Genomic DNA, 27,262 nt, shown 5'->3' with positions numbered 1-27,262 from the left:
CAATTCTTTGAGAAAAATAGAAGCTATAAATGATTTCTCTCTTTGAGATGTATGTACACCTTTTAAAAAGCTAAACAAGCTTCTTGCCAGTTTTGCACCCCCTTAAGATCTTTCTTGGGGGCCTTTGAGCTATCTCTTTGAAATGTGAATATCAAGGAGGATGGTGCCCCATCTCTCTGTCTCTGTGGGAGTTTAAACCTTGGCTTTTGGCTCCAAGATGTAACTTCCTATTTTTTTTCCTTGGGAGAAGGACAACAGGTATGTAATTGATTGCATCTGTCTGATTACATAAACGAGTGAGATTTCTTCTCTTTGCAATCTCTTTAGTGCATCACAGTATGGTTTAATGCTTATTCTATAATAAAACTGTTTCATTCTTTTCTACTTTTCTATATTTTGTGGAGAGGATGTTTTGGGCGTGGCAGGAGAGTTTATTTTTAATTAATTCCCCAACTGGGTCCTCCAGTTTTGGCACTTGTATGGCTGATATTTCCCATTGCCCCTCCATACTTATTTTACGCAGTAAAGGATAGTGGAAAGAGCATGGAGCTTTTGGAGTCAGAAAACCCTGAGTTTGAAGTGTTCTTTTTTTTTTTTTTTTTTTAGTAGCATTCTGAGGTATGAACAAGTTACTTAACTTCTCTGAACCCTGACTGCCTCATCTATAAAATGAGGATAATAATACATTATAAGGTAACTAAACTGACACAAAGAAGGTTCTTTACACATGAAGGAAACAAAGTTAACTTAGATTCCTTTAGCATACTAAACTTTCGTCCTCCTTTCCACGTGGGTAACTCTGTCAAACCCCAAGGCAGTGTCCCCGTCATTAATCTTGAGCACACTGAGTGATGAGGCAACGAACTCACACTGCAGACCTCACGAGTTTAAAAAGTTTTAGTTTGTAAAGTACGTTAACAGAACAATTGAGATGATGCAAAGGGATAAGATCAGACTGCTGGGGTCCCCGTATGCAAATACCTTAATTACAGGCGCGCAGAGGCCGCTGCAGCTTCCGCACTTCCCCTCGAGGGCGCTCCGGGACGCCCGCGCTGCGCCGCCCGCCGGCGCGGGGGCGGAGATTTGCATGTGCGAAATCAGGAAGAGGGGGAAGCACCCAACGAAAACCCCAGCTGTCCTTACCCCAGCCTGGGAGGACGGGCCCCACTTCGCCGCCCGGCCCGCCCCCAAGTGCTCGCGGGCGGCCGGCCCTCTAGACGTCACCGCACCCTCCCACCCGCTCCTGAACTTTAAGCCACGCGCCCAAGAACACCCTGGAGGAGGGGGATTTCTCAGTAGCCGGCGGCTTTCGCACGCTCGGGGCCGTCACCTCCCGGCTCCCAGCGTTCCCTGCGCTCCCGAAGGTCCCGCGCTCGCGCTTCCACGACAAGGTCCCAAGCCCACTGGGGCTCCGGGAGAGCGGGGGGGAGGGGGGGTTAGGGGGGCGGGGCACGGGCGGGGCACGGGCGGGGCGGGGCGCGGGCCGCTGAGAGCGGACGCACGCGCGCCGGTCGCAAGACGCTCCGCCCCCGCCCCAGCCCGGGGGAAGCGGCTGCGAGAAGCTTACGTCAGCCGCGGGAAGTCCCCCTCCCGCCGGGCTGTTCGCCTCTCGGGCCGACCTGCCCTCAGCTGTAGCAGCGCTCCGCCTCCTGGCTCCTGCACCCTGGACGGGCAACGCAGGGTGACCGGAGCGCGAGAATTAAGCGGGTGGGAAGGTGTGAGCCGCAAACCCAGAGGAGAGCGGGAAGGAGGAAGAGGAGGCCCCGGGGGTGGTCAGGGGGACTGGGGATCCCGCCGGCAGAGGTCCCTTGGCCGCCTGACTGACTGACGGGCTGATTGACTGCAGCGGCCTCGGGTCCGGACGCTCGGAGCGGGGCGGCGCGGTGAGCGGAGCCATGGCCTCGGGTGAGTGTTCTCGGCGCTGGCTACCGAGGGCCGGGCGCGGGCCTGGCCCTGACGGCGGGGGCGGGGGAGGAGCGCGTCCGAGGCTCTTGCCGCTCAGGGTTTCGGGCGCTCAATTTTGGTTGTGACTCATTCTGTCTTTAAAATCGCCTCTGGCAAACTGTCAACCTTTTTAAAAAGTAAGCTGGTTCAGGGTTTGCGTGCGAAATCACAGTCACGCTCTGTAGTTTGATGCCATTATAATAGCCGGAGCCTTAGAGTTTCCCAAAGACTTGGTTTTTGGATTAGGGAAGTAATAAGAATCTAAATAAAGGAGGACGAAGATTTCCCGTATTTAAAAATTGATTTAAATTGAAATGGTGGTTTTACGTTTTAGAACAGGAACGAGGAACCTTCCGACCTCAGGAGAGGTCTATCTTTTTTAGTTTAATTTCATCAATTGCCAAGAGGTGATCGCTGTCGTGCTGACAGTTGGACAAAATGCGGTGCGGCTTTAAAAATCACCAGTGGTATTTTAACAGGTCTTAAGTGGAAATGTTGCTTCAACAAAGTGGATCATTTTTACTGTAAAGTGCGTACTTTCTAATTTATGGAACAGAAGTCGAGTTTTGTTTTGTTTTCCTTTGTTGGAAAGAAGGGGAAAAGAGGATTTTTAGAATTCCTGTGCTTTAAAATATGAGTAAGAATGAAAACAACTTTCTGTCACTTATGTGAATACTTATTTTTTGTCAATAAATGCGTGGATCTCTTGCTTTGGGGGAAACCAGTTTACCAAGAAACTGCTTAAAGGGTTAGGGAGGGAGCCTCACATCCAGCCATGGTTCAGGTCTGCCTGTAATCTAAGGGAAGTAAATCAGGTAGACTGCATTCGAGTGGGACCTTTACAGAAGTCTGGAAAGGTTTATGGGGGCACTTTCCCGGCAGAGGGAGCAGCGTGAGCAGAGGCTGAGGGACCTAAAAGTGTGGATTAACCTTGTGCTAGGAGGCTAAAGAGGGAGGCTTGTTTATGCTTGACCCGCATCCTCCCAACTCCCTGGTTCAGTGACCCTCAGTAGAAGGCTGATGAGTAGCGGAGAAGAGGAAGTAGAAAGCATAAAGGACTTTTTTTTTTAAAGGGTTGAGCAGAACAAAGCCATAGCTAGTGCTGTAGGCTGAAAAGGAAATTGGGGTGGTTCACATGACATTTGATTTCAGTTTGTCTGTGGTTTTCATGTGAGAATACAAATGTAGTTTAAAATATTTCAACTTTCTCTTTAGCCACCTAAGTGACCCTAAACTTTCAGATAATCTTGTAAATTCATAAATTCAAACCGTGTTTAGATTAAAAGTTCAAAGTGACTTGAAATACTTGGTTAATTTATTGATTATCAGAAAGATTTTGTATGAAAGTTAAAGAAGGGCCAGCATTATAAAAAAAAAAAGTCAGCCTTCTGGTAATTTAACCAAACTTTGTTGATATATGGCATGAATGTAATACTCCTAATTCTTTCAAAAGAGAAAGAAAAGAATTAGCCATTTATATAGAGTATCCTAAGACCCACATCATTTAAAAATGTGATACAATTTAAACTTGTTTAATGACACTATATTTTGTCCTATTGTGAGGACTGATTTCCTAAATTGAAGGGGAAAAAATTTAAAGGAATGGAAAGTTGTAGGGTAATTTTCTTTTCCTTTTTTTCCTGTTTTCTGGAGTTGCATTAAAATGGGACTGTTTAAAATACAACAAGTTATTTAAGTTGTAATTCAGTTGTCTGAAAACTGCTGAGGAAAAGTCTGGGTTTCCTTAATCACTCATAAAGACCTTAGACAAAAAGATTCACAAAATTATAAACTCCCATCCTGTTTTGAAACAGTAATTTAACCGAAAGAGTAACAACAACAACAACAAAACTTTTGCTTAATTAGTTTATCATTGTCTAATTTAGAGTCTGTTTGTAGTAAAGTTGTATAAAACCTCAAAAAGTATTTTTATTGATTACCAAGCATTTAAGACCATTTCTCACCGGATGTAATATGTAAATAGGTGTCTGTAGTTGAATATATGATCTGTATAACGTGAAAGTAAGAGATCATTATTTCATAAATAAAATTATATAAGTACCATGAATAACTGGGACTTTATGTATGATTCTAAATTTTGTTCAATTAAATTATATTATTTAGGATTTCACAGCTCGAGTACTATTAAGCTATCTTTATTGCTTTTTTTAAAAAAAATTACGCCTTGGTTCCAGTCTTTTGTCACAATTAATGAGGACAGGCATTAAGAAAAATGTTCTCAGTCCTATCCAAGGTATGCATAGACAGTCATTACTCTTGTATATTTATGATTCTATCCTGTTTAATGTAAATAAAATTAGCTCTTTTTTTGTCTGAATTTAAAGCTTCTCATTGTTCCAGTAGAAAGTGCAAATGTTCCTGTGTGCGAATAGCTCTGTTTACTAATAAATAGTACTGTCTTTGGTAAAATATGTTTTAAAATTTAGGTAATTTATTTTTATTTACAGTTTTAAAAATTATTATTTTTTAAATTGGAGTATAATTGATTTACAGTATTGTTTAGTTTCACATGTACAGCATAGCGATTCGGGTTTTTTTTTACAGATTATATTCCATCATGGCTTATTACAAAATATTGGGTATAATTCCCTGTGCTGTACGGTAAATCCTTGTTGCTTATCTATTTTATGTATAGCATATTCACAGTTTTCTTTAGTGTAGTTCTGCTACGTCACATAATAGGAAGTACACAAAGAAATTGTGTTTGTTATCGCACTGCTTACCAACTTTGTAGTGTAAATTGCAAGAGAACTGTTTCTCTTGAGTAAGGGGGAAAAATCAATGTAGTATGACACAATTTAATCTTTAATGAAAAACTGGAGCTGGAATTGATAGGTAAAGACCGTGATTTTTTTTTTAGTAGAAGACTGAACACATAAACATGAAGGCTGCTTCAGAAATGCAACACATGAAAATGTAGAGATAACAGTAGTATAAAAGAATTAAGATGATATATGATAGACATAGAGTGAAGGGAATGAGCAAGTGAAATGACTAGGGAGGAATCATGATGAGTCATAATTGGGAACATCTGGGGTGTGTGTAGTATCTTTCTCAAATATAATTTGAGGGACTCAGAGTTTCCTTTCATTCCATCTTTCTTTCATCTGTGTTTTCTGCAAATGATTGCGTTTGTAAGCACATGACCCAAATAATTGCATGGGATGTACTTATAGTAAAAAATTATTTGTTTAATTCGTATTTAAATGGGCATCCTATAATTTTTATTTTTAAATCTGACAGTCTTAATCCAGACAGATGATTTGGCCCTGCCATCTGTTTTTAATTTAGTTTCTCTACTTTTTTCACCCTGGAAGTTAAAATTTTTTTTCAGGACTTATTCGTCCACCCCACACCCCAACAGCAGTGGAATCTCTAGCAGTAAAATCTCTTTGCCAAAATTTTTTTACATCTTTTATTTACCTTGTGGTGCATACATCAAATACTCATCTGCAAATTCCCTTACTTGGATTCTTAAAGCCCAGATGAGAGAGTCAGCCTGATGTATTGGAGTAAACCTGGATTTTAGTCCATGATGGACCTGGGTTGGTTTTTATTCCAGTTCTGCCACTCTGTGATTTGAAAATGGGTATAACTACTGCAGAGTCTTAATAGGAGCAAATGAGGTAATGCATGCCCATAAATGTTAGTTTTCTTCTGTACTGGAGCTGTTTTGGGACACAGACCTCTAGGAAACAGGAGATCCTAGAAACACTTGGCACTTAATACTATTTAAGTATCCTGATGATTCTAGAATTTTACAAAACCTTAAGGTTTCATAAAAATAGACTAGACCAGATGCTAGATAGAAAATATATCTTTCAAGAATATGTAAGCATGCCCATTTACTTTTAAATAATTTGAAGTGGTTTTGTGCATATTTAAACTAGGGGAGTAGAAGTTGACAGTGATGTTTGGAGGCAGTCTCCTTTGTCCACTTAAATGATGGTAAGCATTCTGAAGAAGAAAGTAAATAAAAAATTGCTTAGTAAATAAACCATGTGTCCTTTTGCTAATTTGATTGATATAACTTATCCTTCCTTTGATTTCTTTTGCACCTTCTGTGTTAGTCTTTTTCTGTCTTTATGGGAATAGGCTTGAGTTTTCCTTGCCCTTTTGTTAATTGGATACAATTCTGTGTAGGAAGTGGTAACTCTAAATTTTTATCGTAATTGGGAAGAAATGGAAATACTCACCTGTGTCTTAAGGTAAAGAAGGTCATCAACATAATTCATTTGGGTTTGAGGAAAGAAGAATAGGTCTTTTCTTTTTCTCCAAAGTGAGTAGAGGTGATATTTAGAAAAGTATATATTGGTAGCTCCATTTGCTCCTTTGGGTCTCAGGCAATCTGTTATCCTGTACTTCAGTGAATGAGATTCAGTCTCTAGTCAGTTATTCAAAACTGTGGTGTTCACACATTGGCATGCTGTCTTGTAAGATGTGTTACTGATGATAGTTAAAATATTAATTTTGTAAAAGATTTATTTTAAATATCAGTGCAGTTGAAGGCTATTTCTGTAATAGTGCTTTTTTTCTCTTGCTTGCATTTGGGTAAGCTTTTTAGAGTGGGAGAGAGTTACAGGTAGTCAGAATTCCTCCACCTAGTCTATCCATCACCCGGCTCATCCTTGTACATGAATTTTGGGGTTGCTTCTCCAGATATGTGCGTTGTTGTTGCCACTTCTTTATGTTTTAGGGCAATGGTTCTTAATCAAGAGTGTGTTCAAATTGCTTGGAAAGTTTTTTTCAGAAACAAGTCTGGGCTTTAGATGGATTTCTATCTCTATTCAGCAGATCTCAGGTGGGGTCAGGACATGTATGTTTTTTGAAAAAGCTACCTAGGTGATTCTGATATATAGCCCCAATATGAACTTTGTTTCAGGAATTTCATTGGATCTAAATACTCACTTGCCTGTGCCAAGATGCATTATCTTCTTAAACTAAGTTGCATTTATTTTAGCTTATTTGCTATATCAGTTATTGTGACTTTATCCACAGCTGCTTTTATGCTGCTTGTTCTTTGAATTTGACCCCCCTGGGATCCCAGCTGTCATATTTGCTAATGTCATTCATAATTTCTTTTTCTTATAGCTTTATATAATTTTGAACTTTAGTTTTATCAACTGTAAAATGGGATAATAATTCCTGTCCTGTTTTTATGAGGCTAAAGTTAAGAGGATCAAATGATAAATGTATATTAAAGTGCCTTAAAACAGTGTTTTAATTACTATAATTAACATTTTTTCACTGTGCAATTAATGCTGGTTCCCAGTGCTAGCTGTCTGACAGTTGATCATCCACTTTTATCTTTTATTTCAATGTACGTTCTTTTTTTTTCTTTTTTTTCCAGTGTACTTTCTTTTTTTAATCTTAAAAACTCAAAGAGCACTCTTTCTTGCCTAAGTGCAAATAAAAACATAAATATATCTTGCAAACATTTTGGCTATATTTCAGATGTTATTCTGGTCTGTATGAGCATTTTACAATACTGTTAAAAATTTAGGGGTCAATCCCAGCTGTGCATAATATTGGTTAAAGAAAAGTACAGTAATCAGCTTGTTTAGAACCAACTTTTGAAGACATTTCTATGATTTTCAAAACTGTAGTGATTTGAGATAATCTTAGTTAAGAGTACTCATTTTCTCTACAGTTCCCTGATTTATGTTTTACCAACTTCCACTCCATAGATGATTGCATTTCACCACTTTTTATCTTCAGGAAGGATGGCACTTCAGAACAGGGTACTGAGGAAGGAAGTAAATGATACACTGTACTGATGCATGATATTATAAATGATTTACAGCTGGGAAGTTTTTTTTAAATTATAAATACAGATAAAGAAATTAGAATATGAATAGGTATGAGGAGTATGAAGGTGTAGCGAGTTTAGTACTTACAAAGCACTGTTTTTTTCCTTAGTAGTACAACCTAATAAGGAAAATCTGAATAATTATTAATATAGTCTTTCAGTGTTTGCATAATGTACACAAACAAAAAGATCTTTAGATTTTCAGTCATTCATTCCACAGATATTTACTGAATATCTGTGCAAGGCACTGATGAGTAGGACACAATTCCTGCCTTTAGGTAGCTTGAAGAAATAAAACAAGTTGTTTGAAGAAATAAAACAAGTAGCTTTTTTTTCAAGAAGAAATAAAACAGTGAGTCTTCCCTAACTTACAGTTATTTGCAATAATTGCCATAAACAAAACGCTGTGATAGTTTAGAGGAGGGGAAGATTATTTCCAGCTGGGGAATGGAGAATATTACAGTAAACTCTGGTTGTTAGACTTTTTACCAATAAAGAGCTTCTACAATAGAAAGAATAGAGTTCGAGAGTTTTTTTAAGTACTTGATGTTTATATGATAACTAATATTTGTCATTTTTAGAATTTAAAACTCTTTAAAAAATGTTTTATTTAATCTTTCAACAACTGCTTTTCTGTTCTCTTGTCTCCAGACTTTTTTCTTAAACATACTTTCTAGTTTAAGGAAGTGTTGTATAACCAATGAAATATTTGAGTGCTCACTTTAAGCCTAGCACTTTTATTCACACTCCTGCCTCAAAAGTTAGCCACTTACCATTAGTGATGTCATTCTATATCAACTTCCCACTAAGACACCTTTAAATAAGCAGTGGGCAGGGATTTATTTGACCTTTAGTTCAACCACAAGGATGATTTAAGATATTACTTAAAAAATACTGTTGAGTATTTTGAACTTCCTTTTCAGAGGAAAATGTACTTTCTTTTAAATACTCCTACAGGGATGTATAAGGATGTGAAATATTTGAAACTGAAATGTGAATTTGATTATTTGAAATATACAAGGATATATAAGGTTGTGAAATTTTTTGTCTTTTTTAATTAATTTTTATTAGAGTATAGTTCACTTACAATGTTGTGTTAGTTTCTCTTGTACCAGCAAAGTGAATCATATATATATACATATATATACAAATATATATCCACTCTTTTTTAGATTCTTTTCTCATATAAGTCATTACAGAGTATTGAGTAGAGTTCCCTGTGCTATACAGTAGGTTCTTTTTTTTTGGCTGCGCTGGGTCTTTGTTGCTGCGCACGGGCTTTCTCTAGTTGCGGCGAGCAGGGGCTACTCTTCTTGCAGTGCACGGGCTTCTCATTGCAGTGGCTTCTCTTGTAGCAGAGCACAGGCTCTAGGCGTGAGGGCTTCAGTAGTTGCGGCACATGGGCCCCAGAGGGCGCAGGCTTCAGTAGTTGTGGCGTGTGGGCTCAGTAGTTGCGGCACACAGGCTCTAGAGCACAGGCTCAGTAGTTGCCCCGCAGCATGTGGGATCTTCCCAGACCAGGGATCGAACCTGTGTTCCCTGCATTGGCAGGCAGATTCTTAACCACTGGACCACCAGAGAAGTCCTATAGAGTAGGTTCTTATTTGTTATCTATTTCATATATAGTAGTGTGTATATGTCAATCCCAATCTCCCAGTTTATCCCTCCCAAGGATGCAAAATTGAAATACTCATCTGCATGCATTACATTTTTCAGTAAAATTGAAATAAGTATTATTAACTTGATTAGGTTAAAGTCAATTTTCCCTGGCTCTGTCTTTTGAATAAACAAATAAGTAGTAAATTCAAGCGCAGGGAGTCTAAACCAAACAGAATAAAATTAAAGATACCAGTAATACTTTACTTAGTAACACAAAGTAGAAAATATGGAGCCATCAATGATTCTTTACTTTCTCTTAACCCTAATGTTCGTTCAGTCACCAAGTACTGTCAATATTATCTTTTAAATAATCCTTCATTCCTATTATCACTACCAAATTTCAGAAATACTCTCATCATTGTCCACATTACTGTAACAGCCTCTGATCACCTTGCTAAACTGATCACCTTGCTTTCTCTTTTCTTTTTAATCTGTCACTGCCACCAGAATTCTTACTCTAAAATGTCAATCAGATCATGTGATTCCCCTGCATAAAACCTTTCATTGATTCTCTGTCACTCATAGAATGAAATCCAAATCTCCAAATGTACTCTGGCTTTGGTTCTCTTCCTAAGGGTGGAAGTGTACTTCATTTCCATTGGGGCTGTATTGTGATTCTTTAGCTCTTTTTTTCTGTGCCTCCACCTTTGGACACACTCTTCCCTTTCTCTAGAATGCCTGCCTTTCTCCCTTCCCCCTCCCCATCCTTTTGCTTCAGTACCTCTTTTTGTCCTTTGACATAGTTAGGCTTTCCTGACTCTTTTGCTCTTATTACAATTTTATGCAGAATTTTGTTAGCATAAACAAAATTTTGTTGCTTCCTCTATAGTCTAATAATTTGTGTTGTTTGCCTCACTATTCTGTAAGATCCTTGAAAGAAGCAGTTGTATATATACTGTCATGGTATTACTATAAATCATTGTTTTCAAGAAAGCATTCAAAATAATAATAGACCATTTACTGAATATTTGTTATATGCCTGACACTTGGTAAGAACCTAACACGTTATCTCTAATACAGCAACCCTATGTGGTAGGTGCTGTTGTTATTATCTCCATTTTATAGAGTAGGAAACTTAAGAGATATGATATTTCCAGGGTCTTCAATGTTAAGATGTGGCTGAGTAGTACTCAAAAGGCCTCTTCCCCATACTGCACTGATAATACCCACTGTGTTACCCTTTCTGAAGATTTGCTTGCATCATAACAGAGGATAAGCCTTTAGTCAAATAAATGGATATCTTAATTGTGGGAATTTAGAAATCACTAAACTGATTGAGGGAGGGTTTTTTGGGGGGTTCTGGTTTTTGATTTGGGGGTTTTTTTAGTGGAAGACATCTTTATACCCCTGAAATAAAGATACGTTGCTAAGTACCCTACTTGTAAGCACACTTGAGTGTCTTTATTAAATGTCATTTCCTTGATTTGGATAATAAGAGGGGGCAAAAGTGCATATGTTTTAGACAGCTTTATTGACATATAACTAATGTACAATAAATTGCACATGTTGTTTAAAGTATGCAATTTTATAACTTTTGACATATTTATACAATTTTGAGATCATCACCACAATCAAGTAATTAACATGTCTGTCATTCCCCAAAGTTCCCCATCCACTCCACACCCCTATGCTTAGGCAACCAGTGATCTGCTTTCTATCATTATAGATTAGTTTACATATTCTAGAGTTTTATATAAATGGAATCATAACAGTATGTACACTTTTGATCTGGCTTCTTTCACTCAGCATATTTATTTTGAGATTCATCCATGTTGTTCTGTGTATCAGTATTGATTCTAAAGGTATATATTTTGAATTACATTTGTTATAGAAAGTAAATAATTATTTTCTTTTCTTCTGTTGTGTCTTATACTTCAAGTGGGACTGACTGAAAATTCTTTTGAGTGTAAAGTCCCTTCTGGAACTTGTTTTGCTCTACTATGTATAAGTCCTTTAAGATTCCAATGGAGATATAAAAAACTTAACATTTCCTTCTGCAAGGATTTAAATACATTTTCATTTTCAATGAACAGTCTTTTAGTCCACTGTTAAGTCTAATGTAAAATCAAGCAAAGTCACTTTTGGAATATAATATTGTACTTCTGAAGGCTATCTTCTTGACCCTTCTGGGAGAATTTTGGGGGAAAACCCTTCTGCTTGGTCTCATGTAAGTGGGTATCTCTGAAGTGGTTATCACAGAACTTCACTCTGGCATTAGTTATAGATATTAAACGATAAAGTGCTAACCAGTAAATATGATTTGAATGACTTGTGTTTACACTGTACGGGAGCTCAATTTGAATGAGAGAGAAGAGTGTCTTTACCACCCAATCTTTGATAATTACATTTCAACCTTGTAATTTAATATTGAGAGGGAAAATTTTTTAGTCTACTGTTTTATAAAAAACAAAACGGTTAAAATCCATTATCTTTTCTATTGTAATCTCACCCTCCCCCCTTTTAAAATTTTCAGGTGGATATAACCCATGTATAGAGATAATTGAACAACCCAGGCAGAGGGGAATGCGTTTTAGATACAAATGTGAAGGGCGATCAGCAGGCAGCATTCCAGGGGAGCACAGCACAGACAACAACCGAACGTACCCATCTATCCAGGTAATAGACCATTCTCCTGTGTGTGTGTGTCTCTTAGTTGCTTCATATTTTAGCTACAGCAACTATGTTAAAGACCCAGCTTCTTCACAGTGATCTCCACCAGCTTTTTCTTCCTTTTTCTTCTTTTTAATTGATCTATACTGCATAGAATTCTAGGGACATTTCTTAAGTACAGCATGGATTCTTCATCCCTGTGGATAGTTATACATTGTGTGTTAATCTAAGTAGAGTGATTCCCAGTGCTTAATATACACTGGCAGCTCTTGGATGATGATCCCTTTTATGGAACAAAAAGCTAATGAGGAAAAAGCATTCTCTCCTTCCAGAGGTGATCAGAATTGTTCTGTAGATTGAAAACATGCATTTGGGAATTCAATTAGAATTCTTCCTGCAGTCACTTGGTTAATCTAGGGTCTATGTAAAAAGAGAACATTTTTGTCTTTTTTCCCCCTTACCTTTATTGCCTATCCCTGATACTCTGGGTTGCTTTGACTGATTTGAAACATTGCCACTTTTTTTTTTTTTATTAATTAATTTTTATGGCTGTGTTAATTAATTTTTATGGCTGTGTTGGGTCTTCGTTTCTGTGCGAGGGCTTTCTCTAGTTGCAGCAAGCGGGGGCCACTCTTCATCGCGGTGCGCGGGCCTCTCACTGTCGCGGCCTCTCTTGTTGCGGAGCACAGGCTCCAGACGCGCAGGCTCAGTAACTGTGGCTCACGGGCCGAGTTGCTCCGCGGCATGTGGGATCCTCCCAGGCCAGGGCTCGAGCCCGTGTCCCCTGCATTGGCAGGCAGACTCTCAACCACTGCGCCACCAGGGAAGCCCCCGCCACTTTTTAAATATAGTTTTTTCATATTAGCATAAATTTTTAAAGCAGTTTGACTTTGGTAATATACTATAATTATAAACTATACTATATTTGTATTTTATATACATTTCCTTCAGTTTTTAATGATTGTTTTTTTAATTCTTTAAATGCCAATTTAAAACCTTAATGGCAGAGTGGATTTTTGAAAAGTGTTATTCAATGTTTCATCAGCAGATCTGAATTCACTATTTTATAACTAGATTAGTTACAGAGTTTACTCTATTGAACTTAAAGGAAATGCTAAGTTATATAACAAGCCAATGGCAAAATTACATATTGAATTACAAATTCCAATCTTCTATCACATTTTTTTGTTAGCAATATGGATTTGAGTTAGATCTAAGTCTTTTTATATAATGTTAAAATGGGAGAGGTGCTAATAAAAGGTAAATAAGAAAACAGTAATCTTCTATTCCTTTAAGAGCGAATTTTAACTCTTCTCCATAATTCAGCTTATTCTATACATTCTCTTTAATATTTCTAAGATCTATATCCTTACCATTCCAGTACGTTCTAAACAACTTTGCAGCTTGAGTTCTACATTAGCCTACCTTATGCTTTTTTTCTTTTTTTCTTTTTTTTTTGGCTGCACCACACGGCTTGCGGGATCTTAGTTCCCCAACCAGGGATCGAACCTGTGCCCCTGCAATGGAAGCACGGAATCCTAACCACTGGGCCACCAGGGAATTCCCAACCTTACACATTTAAGTTGTTACCTTCTCTTTTATTCAGAAAGGCAATAAATACTTTCTGGTTACTGTTCAAATTAAGTTTAAATTCAAAATTATGGATTTTAATGCCCTTTTACCTGTGAAACCACCTATTCTTACTTAACTGCCTTGCCATTTGTGCTTGCAAATTTGCTAGCTTCCAACCTGAACATTAGCTCATCCCCACATGCTTCCTTCCTCTCCCATGTTTAACTCTTCTCTTCTTTCTCAGTGTTCTGTGCGAAAACTTAATTTTGCAAAACTCAACTTGATTTATTGCCTGTTATACAGTGAACACTTGCAGTATGCTTACTGATTAACAAATATTTTTGTGAAATGAAATGTAATGTATTAAGTAAAATGATCATATTTGTGTGCTATCATTTCCATTATGGCTTAAATATATGCTTTTTCGTTTTTTGGCTGCATTGGGTCTTCGTTGCTGCGCGCGGGCTTTCTCTAGTTGAGGCGAGTGGGGGCTACTGTTTGTTGCGGTGCGTGGGCATGTTATTGCCGTGGCCTCTCTTGTTGTGGAGCACAGGCTCTAGGTGCACCGGCTTCAGTAGTTGCAGCACGCGGGCTCAGTAGTTGTATCTTGTGGGCTCTAGAGCACAGGCTCAGTAGTTGTGGCGCACGAGCTTAGTTGCTCCGTGGCATGTGGGATCTTCCCGGACCAGGGCTCCAACCCGTGTCCCCTGCATTGGCAGGCGGATTCTTAGCCACTGTGCCACCAGGGAAGCCCTAAATATATACTTTGAAGGGATGTTTATGGTATGACAATGAATATAAGAGCATGGCATTCAGTGACTCAACATCTTAGAATTTCCTCATGCTCTGTGATAATATTTTGGTGTAATTTTACTTGTTTTCAAAGGAAAATAAGCAAAAATCAGATGATATGACCAATTGAATTAGGGCACAAAATAATATGCCAAGGAACTGAGAGGTAAATTCTTCTCTACTGGTATTCTCTGTAAAGTTTCATCCAAACTGCAGTTGCCAGTCAATTGGACTTTATTTAGGGCTAACTATATTATATAAATTGAACTCTCATTTTGTAGATCAGTTCTTAATGAGACGTATTTATGGATCATATATTTAATTTCCCCCCTTTTCAGATTATGAACTACTATGGAAAAGGAAAAGTGAGAATTACATTAGTAACAAAGAATGACCCATATAAACCTCATCCTCATGATTTAGTAGGAAAAGACTGCAGAGATGGCTACTATGAAGCAGAATTTGGACAAGAACGTAGACCTTTGTTGTAAGTACACAGTCACAGACATTTTTAGGAATAGAATAAGCATAGAATGAATGCTCTTGATTCTTATCCATGTACCTCTGTTATTTTTTAGCAGAATAAACTAATTCCTCACTGTACTTCTATTTACTATAGTATACATGTACATTTTCTTATCATTTGCATTGGAACTACCCTTTCATTCTTTATTAGTAGACACAGCCCATCATGGTAGCAGGAATACTTCTTTATTGTAACTAAAAGTAAACAAACTTATTTTATGCTGCGATTTTCTTTCTTAGTTTGAACAACTTATGAAAGATTTTGTTTCATAAATTTTTACTCTCTTTTCATTGATAGTTAACTTAAAAATTGCCAGATGTGAGAAAATCAACTGGAAAACTGGAATTATTATTTGAAAAGGGCAGTTATAAAATTAACTACAGCAATAGTTCTAAGATTTTTTAAAAGTATGTAATACTTTGTGTTTGAGGCTGCTGGATGGATCCATTCATCCTATTGGTGAGAGTGTAAATAAATATAATCTTTCCGGCAGGCACTTTAACAACTACATAGCAAAAGCCTGAAAAATATGAATGTCTCTTGAACTAGCAATTCTATTTCTAGGAATTTATCCTGAGGAAATAATTTCTAATTAAGCATGTTCAGAAACTTAGCTATAACGATGTTCATTGAAGCTTTGTTTGTGATGGCAAAAAGTTAGAAGCAATCCAGATAATAAACAAAGGGGGATTAGTTAAATAAACTGGTATATCCATGCAGTGTACTCCTATGTAGCCTTAAAAATAACCTTGCATATATGTCTTTGTATAGAATGATATTCCCAATATTTAGATAAATAAAATAGGGCTTTAAAACAATGTGTGATAAATACTTTTTAAAATTTTCATTTTATATTGGAGTATCGTTGATTAACAATGTTGTTTTAGTTTCAGGTGTACGTGATAAATAATTTTTTCAAAAGTAAACGTACATATACATAGTAGTATAAACACTAAGGTATTGATAGTAGTTGTCTCTGGGTGGAAAGAATTGTGGGGTTTTATGTTCTTTTAACTGGTGTTTATTTTATAATTCATTTTTTGTAACGAACATGTGTTGCCTTTGAGGAAAAATGAAACCAGTTGCAACAGGAAAAGATTAGTAGCCTCCTTAAATACTAGCAGTAACCATTTAGAAAGTATACTTTTAAAATATTCCTCTTTCAGTAACAACACAAAACATAAACTATCTAGTTATACAAACTTGGCAAGAAGTATTTCCTGTTTATATTATTTGACCTCCCAATAGCATTTTACATTGTAGATTACTCCTTTATTGGAACATTATTATTCCTTGATTTCTGATTTAGTGAGAACAAACTCTCCTGTTTTACTTCTTACTTCTCTGGCTGTTCTTTCTCAATCCTAGTTACAGGCAGTTAAATTTTTGGACTACCTTAATTATGTCCAGTGATGCCCAATAATGCCTGTTAGGGCTGTCCTACCTTTCCCCTCAATCCAAGATCCTGTTAAGGATCATACATTATTTTTAGGTGTCATGCTTATTTAGTCTCCTTTAATTTAGAACAGTTTCTTGGCCTTTGTTGGTCTTTCATGACATTAACATTTTTGAAGAGTTTAGGTTGTTTTGAAGAATGTTGTTCAATGTGGATTAGTCTGAATGGTTGCTCATGATTATGTCCATGTTACCATGAATAATAATTTCATGTTAACATGAAATAGTTTGGATGAGAAACCTACAGAGGTGATGCTGAATTGTTCTCAAAATAATGTTTTAGGAGATGCGATATTAGTTTTTTCCCATTGGTGATATTAATTGGCATTCTATTGTAAAGAAAAACTTTTCCATCTTCCCCTACCTCAGTTGAAAAAATACCACTATAGACTCATGGATTCTTTTATTCAGTGTATTATAATTGAATGCTAGTCCATTACTAGCATTATTATTTTGATTTTCAAATTGACCCAAACTTGACCAATGCAAGCCCCTTCAAACTGTTTCCTGTGTCCTTTTGACATGTCCCCATCTTTCTTCGAGCACTTCTTTACTTTCTGACACAGCGAAGTGTTCAAGACTTACTTGTACTTTTCTTGCCCAAGCCTTGAAATCTTCAGTTTTTTCTAAGGATCCCTGGTTTCTTTCAGTAGGGAATGGTAATAAGGGTGATTGCCTTTTTGACATATTCTCTTAAATAGCTCAAAAGCACCTCAAATAGAATATGCTCCAAACCATGATCTTACTCTGATCATATATACCTCTTTCCTCTCAAAATTGGTCTTCCAGTGTACCTTGTTTTACTACTTGCTATAAAAGCAAACATAGGTGTCATCCTTGACACCTCCTCACAGAGGTGCACACGTTGAATTCACTAACAGGTACCTCCTAAATAGGTCTTGAATCTATCCACTTCTCTCAGTGACTCCATCACCAACATACTAATTGATCAACTCTCTGCCATCATAGGTTCCCGTGACATCATGTGTATCTCCTTTATAAAACTTGTCATGATTTCAGTTTAGCATCTTGGTGTGTGATTACTTCATATCTGTTTCACTAGAAAAAAAGTTTCAGCAAACTTTTTCTGTAAGGACCAGATAGTAAATATTTTAGGCTTTGCAGGCCCTGTGGTCTCTGCTGTACCTGCTCAACTCTGCTGTTGTGGCATGAAAGTACCTGTAGATAATATGCCAACAAATCAGTTTGTTCGAGTAAAACTTTATTTACGAGAACAGGTGGTGGGCCAGATTTAGTCCATGGGCTATAGTTTGCCAACCCCTGCTCTAGACTGTAAGCTCCATGAGAGGAGGGATTGTATACTCCCATTACTTATCAGAGTTTTTGGTACATAGTAGGAACCCCAGAACTTGTTGAATGACTATGAATGAATGAGAAATTGATTCATATAATCTCTGTGATCCTTGGTTTCCTCATGTGAGAATTTCAGTGTGTGAATAGGAGTCAAATATGATTATTCAGATGAAACTATCAAGTAGTGTATAAATATATAAAAACAAAGAGTTCTTTAAAATCTTTTGTCAAAGAAAAAGTGAGAACCAACCTAAGAATCTTTCAAAGAAGTGCAATACTTTTGAGGAAGACAATCATGGTTTCAAGGTTTCAAGAAAGGATTACAAGTTCAAGATTTACTTTTTAATTATTGGAGGCAGAAGAAGGAAATGTTAAAGATATTTTAGGTGCTAACAAAATCGCAGGTGTGGTGAATGTGAAGAGCATGAACAATAAGACAACAACGCATGGAGGGGGCAAACAAGGCAAGCGACCTCCTGGTGCAAAGGGCCATGTCAAGTTTGAACAAACAGTAATGTTAGTATAACCAAGTTTTGCTTCCTTATTCACACCCACCCAACTTTAATGATGTCATGGTTTTTCCATGTGGGAACAAGTATGACTGGTGGTGGTAGGGGAGTTCCCCCCACCATCATCTGTACTACACATATGCAAATTAGTAATATTTGTAGCAGTTGAGAAATTTTCCATAAATGACATTTTGAAACTTTTGTTAAATATTATTGTTAGTATTAAATATCTTTCTAATGAAAAAACTATGTAGTTTGATGCTTTCTTATGATGAATGATTATTATAACTTCATATGATAAGGCACAAAACATATTCCACTGCTGCTGGCAGTGAAGTCATTTGAAGTCAAAAACCAGATGTCCGTGGAGTGGAGAGGCTGAGGTGTAAGAGGATTAGCAGGCACTGTAGCAAACTGCAGAGCCCTGTATAAATGGGGCCTCAGGTGCTTAGCTCCAGCCGGGTGTTTCTGTGCCAATCTACTGTTGCCAGACCTTTAAAATGTTCAAGAGAAGCCAGAAATCCAGAACGTTTATATGCAGTTACCTGGTTTTTAAATGTTGGTAGTCTACGCACATTTTTTTAAAATGTAGTCAACACTTCTATGAGCTCAGCAAAACTATACCTGTAGGTGTCAGCCTGTGGGCATCTTTTTACAACTTTTGCTTTACATTATCAAATGTACAGATTTTATTGATTTGATTATGAATTCGTTTGGGTGGTGAATTTTAGCTTTTTGGTGTTGCTTTCCTCTTAATCTTTGTCTACTTTGGTATATTTGATGCAGGAATATTAGTAAGATCTAACCATAAAATACTGTATGTAAAAGTGATAAAGTATACGCTGCTTTTCTTTTAACAATTCTCTTAGAAATATAGCCCCATTTTTTTATCCTCACATCTTTATCATAGCAATTGGAAATGTACTTCATGCTTTTCATGTCTCCATCTGACATTATGATGACCCTTCAGTGCTGGATATATGCTTGATTTTTGCAGTATTCTTTAATAAAACCTCATTTATGTGTCCTTGTGTTCAGCTATAAGGAAATTTGAAAGCTCTGTGTTTTCCTTCTAGTTTTCAAAATTTGGGTATTCGATGTGTAAAAAAAAAAGAAGTAAAAGAAGCTATTATTTCAAGAATAAGGGCAGGAATCAATCCTTTCAATGGTAAGTATGTTTGATTTAATTATTTCTATTATTTGGATATTGACTTATTGTGTTAAATGATTTCTATTTGTATTTTCAACCTGTGCTTTAAAAAGCTATCTTAAGTTCTGTGTTAACTTATATACTTGTCTTACACCTGTAAATGAGGATTGAAGTATATTTAAAATGCTTCAGTGTTGAAAAAAAAATTCTTATTCACACAAGGCTTTCTACTATCAGTGAAGAGTGTCATTGTTTTCTATAAGAAAACCCTCTCAAAAATATTCTGATTCTTTTGGAATGTGGCCTTCCTTTTGCCACTCCAGCAGACAATATATACTCCCCTCTCTGAATATTGAATAGGCACTGTGGTTATAAGGTATTGGAGTGCATTTAACTCAAGGGCATATTCAACAGTGAAACTTAAATTAATCCCAATGTGGAAGTAGTATAGAAATAGTAGAGGCTATACAAAATATTTTAATAGTATATTTGTGTGTATGGCTAGATATTTACTGTTTAGTGGATTTTGTTGGGGATGACACTGTCTGGTGTAGCACCTGGTAATGGTGCCACAATTGCTACAGAATAGGTGAGGGCTATATTTCTTGAATAGAAAAATGACTACCAAGCTGACATCCTACACTACAGTGGTCTCCATCGTAAAGTCATCTGCAGCCACTTAAATATGCATAATTCAGGTATTGAACAACTATAAAATTTTCAAAGCATAGATTTCTTTGTCATATTTAAGATATCCTTATATTGTTAGTTTGTGTTTTTCGTGGATGTTTAAAAATAATTTCAGGGATATGATGGTAATTTAAAGAATATGCTCATAGACAAGTAGTGTTTTTATGAATTATAAGGTCTGCATCTCTTTTCTCTAGGTCTTTATTTTTCATACTATTTAGTATAACACAAAAAGCAAAAGTCCCCTTCTTTCTCTTCAGTATTACTCACTGTAAGAGACTACTGTTAAATTTGATGTAAATTTTTCTAGAATTTTCTTTATACGTGTGTCATGTATATATATACACACACATGTATTTTTTATATAAATGGAGTCATGTTACACTTCCTAATCTACTGCTTCTTACTTTTCACTCAGGAATATATCTTAAACATCTTTCCATATTGGTACTTATAAATCTAGTTTACTTTTTAACAGTATTCTGTGGTTTGGGTAGGCTTTAATTTGTTTATCTAGTCATCTATTAATAAACGTTTAAGTTATTTTCAATTTACTAAAAAAACTCCATTGAATATAGACTTTGAACTCTTGTGTGATTTCTTTTTTTTAATAAATTTATTTATTTATTTATTTATTTATTTTTGGCTGTGTTGGGTCTTCGTTGCTGCGCATGGGCTTTCTCTAGTTGCAGTGAGTGGGGATACTCTTCGTTGCGGTGTGTGGGCCTCTCATTGTGGTGGCTTCTCTCGTTGTGGAGCACGGGCTCTAGGCGCGCGGGCTTCAGTAGTTGTGGCATGCAGGCTCAGTAGTTGTGGCGCATGGTCTTAGTTACTTAGCTGCTCTGCGGGATGTGGGATCTTCCCGGACCAGGGCTCAAACCTGTGTCCCCTGCATTGGCAGGCGGATTCTTAACCACTGGACCACCAGGGAAGTCCCTCTTGTGTGATTTTTTTTTCCTTAAATATTTTCTATGCCTTCATTTCCTTATTTATAAAGTGGAGATAATAATAGTACGTACTTCATAGGTTGTTATAAGAATTAAATGAAGTAAAATATGTAAAGCACTTATTATATACTAGGAACTATTCTAAGTGCTGTATGAGTATATGTTATTAATATCATGCCTTGTTCTGGATTGGTAAAAACAAAAATCAGAAAACCCCCCAAACTTCCACAGATGGCCCATCTGCCTTTTGACTCCTGCATTTCCCTTTTTAATGCCCTTTCCACTGGAGTCAGGAGATCTGGATTTGAATTCCAGCACTGCCACTTGTACATGCTACGTGACTTGGGAAAGTTATGTAACCAAAGCTTTGGTTTTCTCTTCTGTGAAGCAGTGTTGTAATGATTAAATAAAATAGTGTACATAAAGTACTTAACATTTACTCCTTGACATACAAATAATGCTTAATAAGTGGTAGCTATTATTTATAATCTCCTTGTTTTATATACTGCATTATCCCTGTTTCATACTATGCCTAGACTTGATGGCCACTTTAATTTAAAAGTTGGCCTTTTACTTTAGCAATAAATCAAAATTTTAAATGAGCATACTCCTGACCCAGAAATTTTCTACTTTTGAAAATTATCCTAAGGAAATAATACCTGGTGTAGCTAGGATTTGAAAACAGGTAGCCTGGCTCTCGGGTGCATTGCTTTATCTCAACTATGCTTGTTGTATTAACTGTTGTATTAACTCCCCCCCCCATTAGAATAATCTTAGAACAGTGCTTTAGTGTATTATTGTGATTAAAAAGTTGCAATGGCTCCTTAAATAGTTTAAAAACGAAATGGCCCTAAATTGGAAATCTTCCACATGTAGCTCCAACATATCTTTCCTACCTTCTTGTCCACTGCTCCTCTTCATGAACCATTCTCTATTCCAGAAAAACTGTTTTGTTTATCCACCCTGACCATCTCTCAGTCAGTCGTCTCTGTTCTTCTCACTACCATTGTAGGAATGTAAGCTTACATCGTTTTTTAGCCTGGACCGTTATTGATAGCCTCTAAACTTGTGTTCCTGCCTCTATTCTAGATCACCCTCCAGGCAGTTTATACACTCTACATCCAAAAAGATTCTTCTGAAACCAATATGAATCATTTCAAAACTCTGCTTATTATCCTTCAGTGACTCCACATCACCTTCACCAGTGACTCTCAATCTGAATGTGCATAGGAATCCCTTAGTACTTGCTAAAAATGTAGAATCCAGGCCACATTTTCCCTAATTTGATAGGTCTAATGTGGGGCCTTGGGCTCTGCATTTTAAGAAGCCTCTAGATCCATGTTTCTTAACTGCAGCTCACAGTAGGGAATAGATTTTATTTCTCTACTCAATACATACACACATAGATAAAAAACAATATTCTTACTACATGCAATATACTCTAATCCATTCCTTTCCATTTGATTTTTTTTTTTTAAAGAAAATGCATGTCCAACACAGTAAATTAATTTTATGACCAATGGGTCCTAAACTCTTAGTACATGCAGTATGCTTTCTATTCTATTCAATTCCATTTCTTTTTCTTTTTTTTTAAGACAATGCTTAATGAACCCACTAAATTAATTTTATGATCATTGGGTCTCAAACTACAATTTGAAAATCTCTGCCCTAGATGATTCTAATGCAAGTGATCCATGGACCACACTTTGAGAAACTCTGATATACTTGCTAGATTCAGTTTCTCAAGCATGACATTTAAAGCCCTTCATAATCTGATCCATTTTCCATTCCAGCGTCATTTCTAGCTGTCATCCTCTGCCTCAACTTCCTGTCCATCCTTCCCCTAGCACTGAGTGCACACATGCCATCTGAACTGTTGGCCATTCTGAATTACTTGTCATGTTAGAAGAACCATATTTTTTCTTACTACGTGTTCTTATACGTGCAAGTTCCTAGCATGAAATGCCTTAATCTACAATGGTGAATTCTTTCTGCTCATCCCTCAAGTTTAAGGGACACTTCTTTCAAGCTTTCTGTGACTTTCTCAGAGCAAAGTATTCTGTTTTCCCAAAGTGCTGTACATATTCTAATATGGTTTGCTATAAATTTATTAACATGTTTCTCCCTCACTAAATCGTGAGACTCTGAAAGGTAGGGACTCTCTTCTGTGCATCTCTGGCACCTAGACCAGTGTCAGATACGTGGAAGAGGCTTAATTAAAATTTGTTGACAGAATAAATGAACAAATGAATGAACATGCCTTGTTTGTACTTGTCTACCAAAAATATTCAAATTGCTTTCCTTACCTGAAATGCCCTGAAAGCCTTTTCAGTTCTCTCTGAAGAACTGAAGTCATATCCTCTTAATTATACCATTCACTCAGCAATTGATCATGGAAAGCTTTGTGACAACTATTAGGTCATTTAATTGAAGCAGATTAATTTCATGCTTATTGTGGACAGAGTCTCTGATGGAACTTATTTATATTTCACTTTGGCACCTAAACAATGTATTTGTATTACTGTTATATTAGATATCTATCTTCACAGCTAAGTACCTTCAGGTAATGTGTTTCCTACCTGTATACAGTAGGTTACCCAACTTAACTACTTATGCATTCATTCCTTTGACAGATTTTTACCTTATGTAATCCTTATGGTCCTAGGTTGTTTTAGGTGCTCAGATTAAGTCAGTGAACAGAACAGACAGAAATTCCTCCCTTTGAATAAGGTATATTCTAGTGGAGAGAGACCAACAGTTAACAATCAACTTTACTAAACAGGTATATAATTTATTAGACAACTAAAAGTGCTAAGGGAAAAAACCAGCAGTGTAAGGAGCCAGGAACCTGTAGTTAGGGGGATGGGTTATAAATTTAAGCAGAATGGTTAGAGTAGGCCTTGTTCTCTATTCTTTTTTTTTTTTTTAAATTAACTTATTTATTTATTTTGGCTGTGTTGGGTCTTCGTTGCTACCCGCAGGCTTTCTCTAGTTGCGGCGGGCGGGGGCTACTCTTCGTTGCGGTGCGTGGGCTTCTCATTGTGGTGGCTTCTCTCATTGTGGAGCACAGGCTCTAGGTGCATGGGCTTCAGTAGTTGCGGCATGCAGGCTCAGTAGTTGTGGCTCACGGGCTCTAGAGCACAGGCTCAGTAGTTGTGGCTCATGGGCTTAGTTGCTCCACGGCATGTGGGATCTTCCCAGACCGGGGCTTGAACCCATGTCCCCTGCATTGGCAGGCGGATTCTTAACCACTGTGCCACCAGGGAAGTCCCTCGTTCTCTATTCTGAAATGATTTTCATAATAGAAATAATTATTCTGTGTTTTATTGTTTTCCTAGAATATTGAAATAAAAACCTAAAATATGCATTTCTAATATTAAGCAAAACATATAATATCTAATCCCCCTGAAAAAACTCAAAACCGTAAAAACTAATTAAAGTAGTCTGAACTCAGCTATAGACCTTTCTTGGTTGTTTATTCTATGCTATTTTCAGGATATACTGGTAAATTCTACGACTTATGTAGAAATTTGTCAGAGCTGAACTGACACTTTTTTATAGATGTATCACTTAACACAGGAAAATTCTACTGGTAAAGATAACAAGATACTAGCCGACTTTGTGTTATATCTTTATGATATATAGAAACAATGGAATTGGAAACGGTTAGCAGAATAGGGTCTACAAATTCTGGTCTATGGACTTTCTCATTATGACAGTCTGTTCCCTAAAGATCAAATATGTGAAAATACAAAGACTATTAAAAATTGTTTTTACTTTGCATGTATCTAGGATGTTTTAAGGCGAGTCCTTATCTTTCTTGCCATTAGTTCTTTAAAACAGGAACTGTCTCTTGCAGATAGGGACATATAACAGTCAAGTAGTATTAAACTTGAGGCTTCATGTAAAATACCTGTTCAAATTATCTAATATGCGCTGAAGTCGAAATTGTGTGAGGAATTTATTTAAGGGCTCCAGTATCAAATTTTAGCAGTGTCCATTTAGCTGGCACCAAAAAAATGTCAGTTAGACTTCACAGGGGACTCTTACTGCAAAAGCAGGGAAAAAATTTTTAATTGTCATTTTCTAGTTATGTATTTAATGACATATAAGGAATTCTAATATTCAATGATTAAAATCCGTAAGATTTTTACAGTAAAGTATTTGCAATTCTGTTTTATTAGTCACTTTACTTTTTTTCCATGTACAGAGGACATTGAGTTGTTGTGAGAGCACAAAGGCTGTTTTGCAGTTGAGTTTGGGGGGATTATTTTATTTTGGTAGTCTGAAAGGGAATACAGTTTAAAAAGGCAGGTAATCTCTAACAGATTCTTGTCTCTAAAGTCTGGTTTAATACAGGAAAATAAGAGCCTTTCCTCACCACTTAAAACTTAAGGCCTAAACAGCAAGAAGAATAAAAAGCTCTTGTGTACTTCATTATCCTTCATTGCAGTCATTTTAGAAAGCCTTCTTTATTACCCTGTGCAGAACTTGGGGCACTTCTTTTATGCCTTCAGTACTCCTTGAACATACTCCCATTATAACACTTTTCATGTTACATTATGTAATTTTAGTTTATGCATCTGTTTCTCATCCAGACACTAATCTCACTAAGGGCAGGCACTGTCTTTTCATATCTCTATCTAACATTTGTTTTAGCACATAATAGAAGCCCAATAAATATGTTGAAAGAATGAGTAATTAATGATAGACTGCTATGACCATTTACCTTTTGCCTGGCACACAAGCGCTTAAATGTTAGCTTTTATTATAACTATACATTCTAAGTAACAGAAATTAAATGAATTATAACTAAACTTTGTTTTTTTTTCCCGTAAATAAGACATAGCTCTTAAAATTGTTAATCTATATACTGTACATTTTTGCAGTTAATTTTTAAATTTTAGTAATATTTAGCAATAATTAAAATTTTAGAAAAGTCAGATCTCTAGAGCTAGTAGGTGTTACAATTGATTTAAAAAATTTAACCCCTACTTTGAAAACAAATAAATCATGATCATATCTTTTTGATAAAAATGAAATTCTTATTGCATATACACTGCTCTTAGGACTAAGGAGTGACATTTATTGCTAAAGATAGATTAAGGAGAATAATTGTTACCTTGTATGTATCTTTTTGATCGAGTATAAAGGGAAATTTTAAACTAAGAGAAATTTAAGAGAATTTGATTGGTCTCATTCTTTCTTTTGCTAGATTTTGCAACTATCATTTTTCACATTCCAGAATTTTTAAAATAAGACATTCTGTATTGTGCTATATATTTAAAAGCCTACTGCAAGCATTATCTAAGTGGAGGAAACATCTGAAGCATTCACTTTAAAGTTAGGAATGAGAAAAGGATGTGCACTCTTGCCACTTCTGTTCCACATTGTACTGGAGATTGTAGCCAGTGCACAGAGCTGATCAAAAATGAAGAAATAAAACTGTAATTATTGGAAGCTATTATTTACAGTGAAAACTCAAAAGGATATACAGATTATTAATATAATGTTTAAAAGGGTGAATGCATGTAAAATTAACATACAAAAGTCAGTTACATTTTATACATCAGCAGCAAATAATTAAAGAAAATATTGTCAGAAAATATAAAATACCTAGCAACAGCTCTAAGAAATGATGATCAAGATTTCTTTAGAGAAAATTATAAAATTTTATTATGAGATAATAGAGAACACCTAAATAGATGGAGAGGTATATCATGTTCTTTAATATCAATATTATAAACATTGCATTTTTTCCCAAATTGATATATGGGTTCAGTGAAATTCCAAACAACTCCCAACAAGATTTTTCACTAAATGTGATAAGATGATTCTGAACAGGAAAAGGAGGATAATTTATAGAGGAGGAATAGCGATGAAAAACTGACCTTATCAGATATTAGGGTTTATTATGAAGAAATACTTATGAGATATTAGGGTTTATTATGAATAAATACTAATTAAGTAATATTGGGGTAACAATAGACAAATTGACCAGTGGAGTAAAATTGAGAGCCCAGAAACAGACTTAAGAAAATATGAAACTTTAGTAAATGACAGTGGTGGCATGTCAGATCAAGAGAAAGGGAGGAAATATTTGATAAGCAAAGCTGGAAAAAATGATTATTTAAGTTAGATTCCCTACCTCTCGCCATATATAAAAATCAGCTTTCAAATAGATTAAAGACTCTAATGTAAATCAACACTTCAAAAACTCTTAGTATAAAATATTGGTAAATAGATTTTAGTCCTTGGCTTATA

The 27,262-nt window shown here is 36.4% G+C and overlaps 1 protein-coding gene and 1 long non-coding RNA gene across 6 annotated transcripts in view; one reads left to right on the top strand and one right to left on the bottom strand.

Annotated features, from left to right (window-relative positions):
- The window catches only part of LOC132377181 (uncharacterized), a 108,417-nt gene extending 107,185 nt beyond the window's left edge, over positions 1-1,232 (bottom strand). For all 3 annotated transcript variants that reach the window (XR_009506561.1, XR_009506562.1, XR_009506560.1), the window contains exon 1: positions 982-1,232. This is a non-coding gene — a long non-coding RNA (uncharacterized LOC132377181). The remainder of the gene's footprint in view (positions 1-981) is intronic.
- The window catches only part of REL (REL proto-oncogene, NF-kB subunit), a 43,127-nt gene continuing 17,029 nt past the window's right edge, over positions 1,165-27,262 (top strand). For 2 of the 3 annotated variants that reach the window (XM_059943274.1, XM_059943273.1), the window contains exons 1-4: positions 1,527-1,905; positions 11,907-12,049; positions 14,746-14,894; positions 19,288-19,379. In XM_059943274.1, coding sequence (XP_059799257.1) covers positions 1,896-1,905; positions 11,907-12,049; positions 14,746-14,894; positions 19,288-19,379 — 394 coding nt within the window. In that variant the 5' untranslated portion in view covers positions 1,527-1,895. Of the gene's footprint in view, positions 1,392-1,526; positions 1,906-11,906; positions 12,050-14,745; positions 14,895-19,287; positions 19,380-27,262 lie in introns of those variants that run through there. The other variant, XM_059943272.1, reaches the window with a different exon arrangement.

The sequence above is a fragment of the Balaenoptera ricei genome, chromosome 13, assembly GCF_028023285.1.
Source record: "Balaenoptera ricei isolate mBalRic1 chromosome 13, mBalRic1.hap2, whole genome shotgun sequence".
Classification (NCBI taxonomy): Eukaryota; Metazoa; Chordata; class Mammalia; order Artiodactyla; family Balaenopteridae; genus Balaenoptera; species Balaenoptera ricei.
This window is presented reverse-complemented; position numbering and strand designations above follow the sequence as displayed.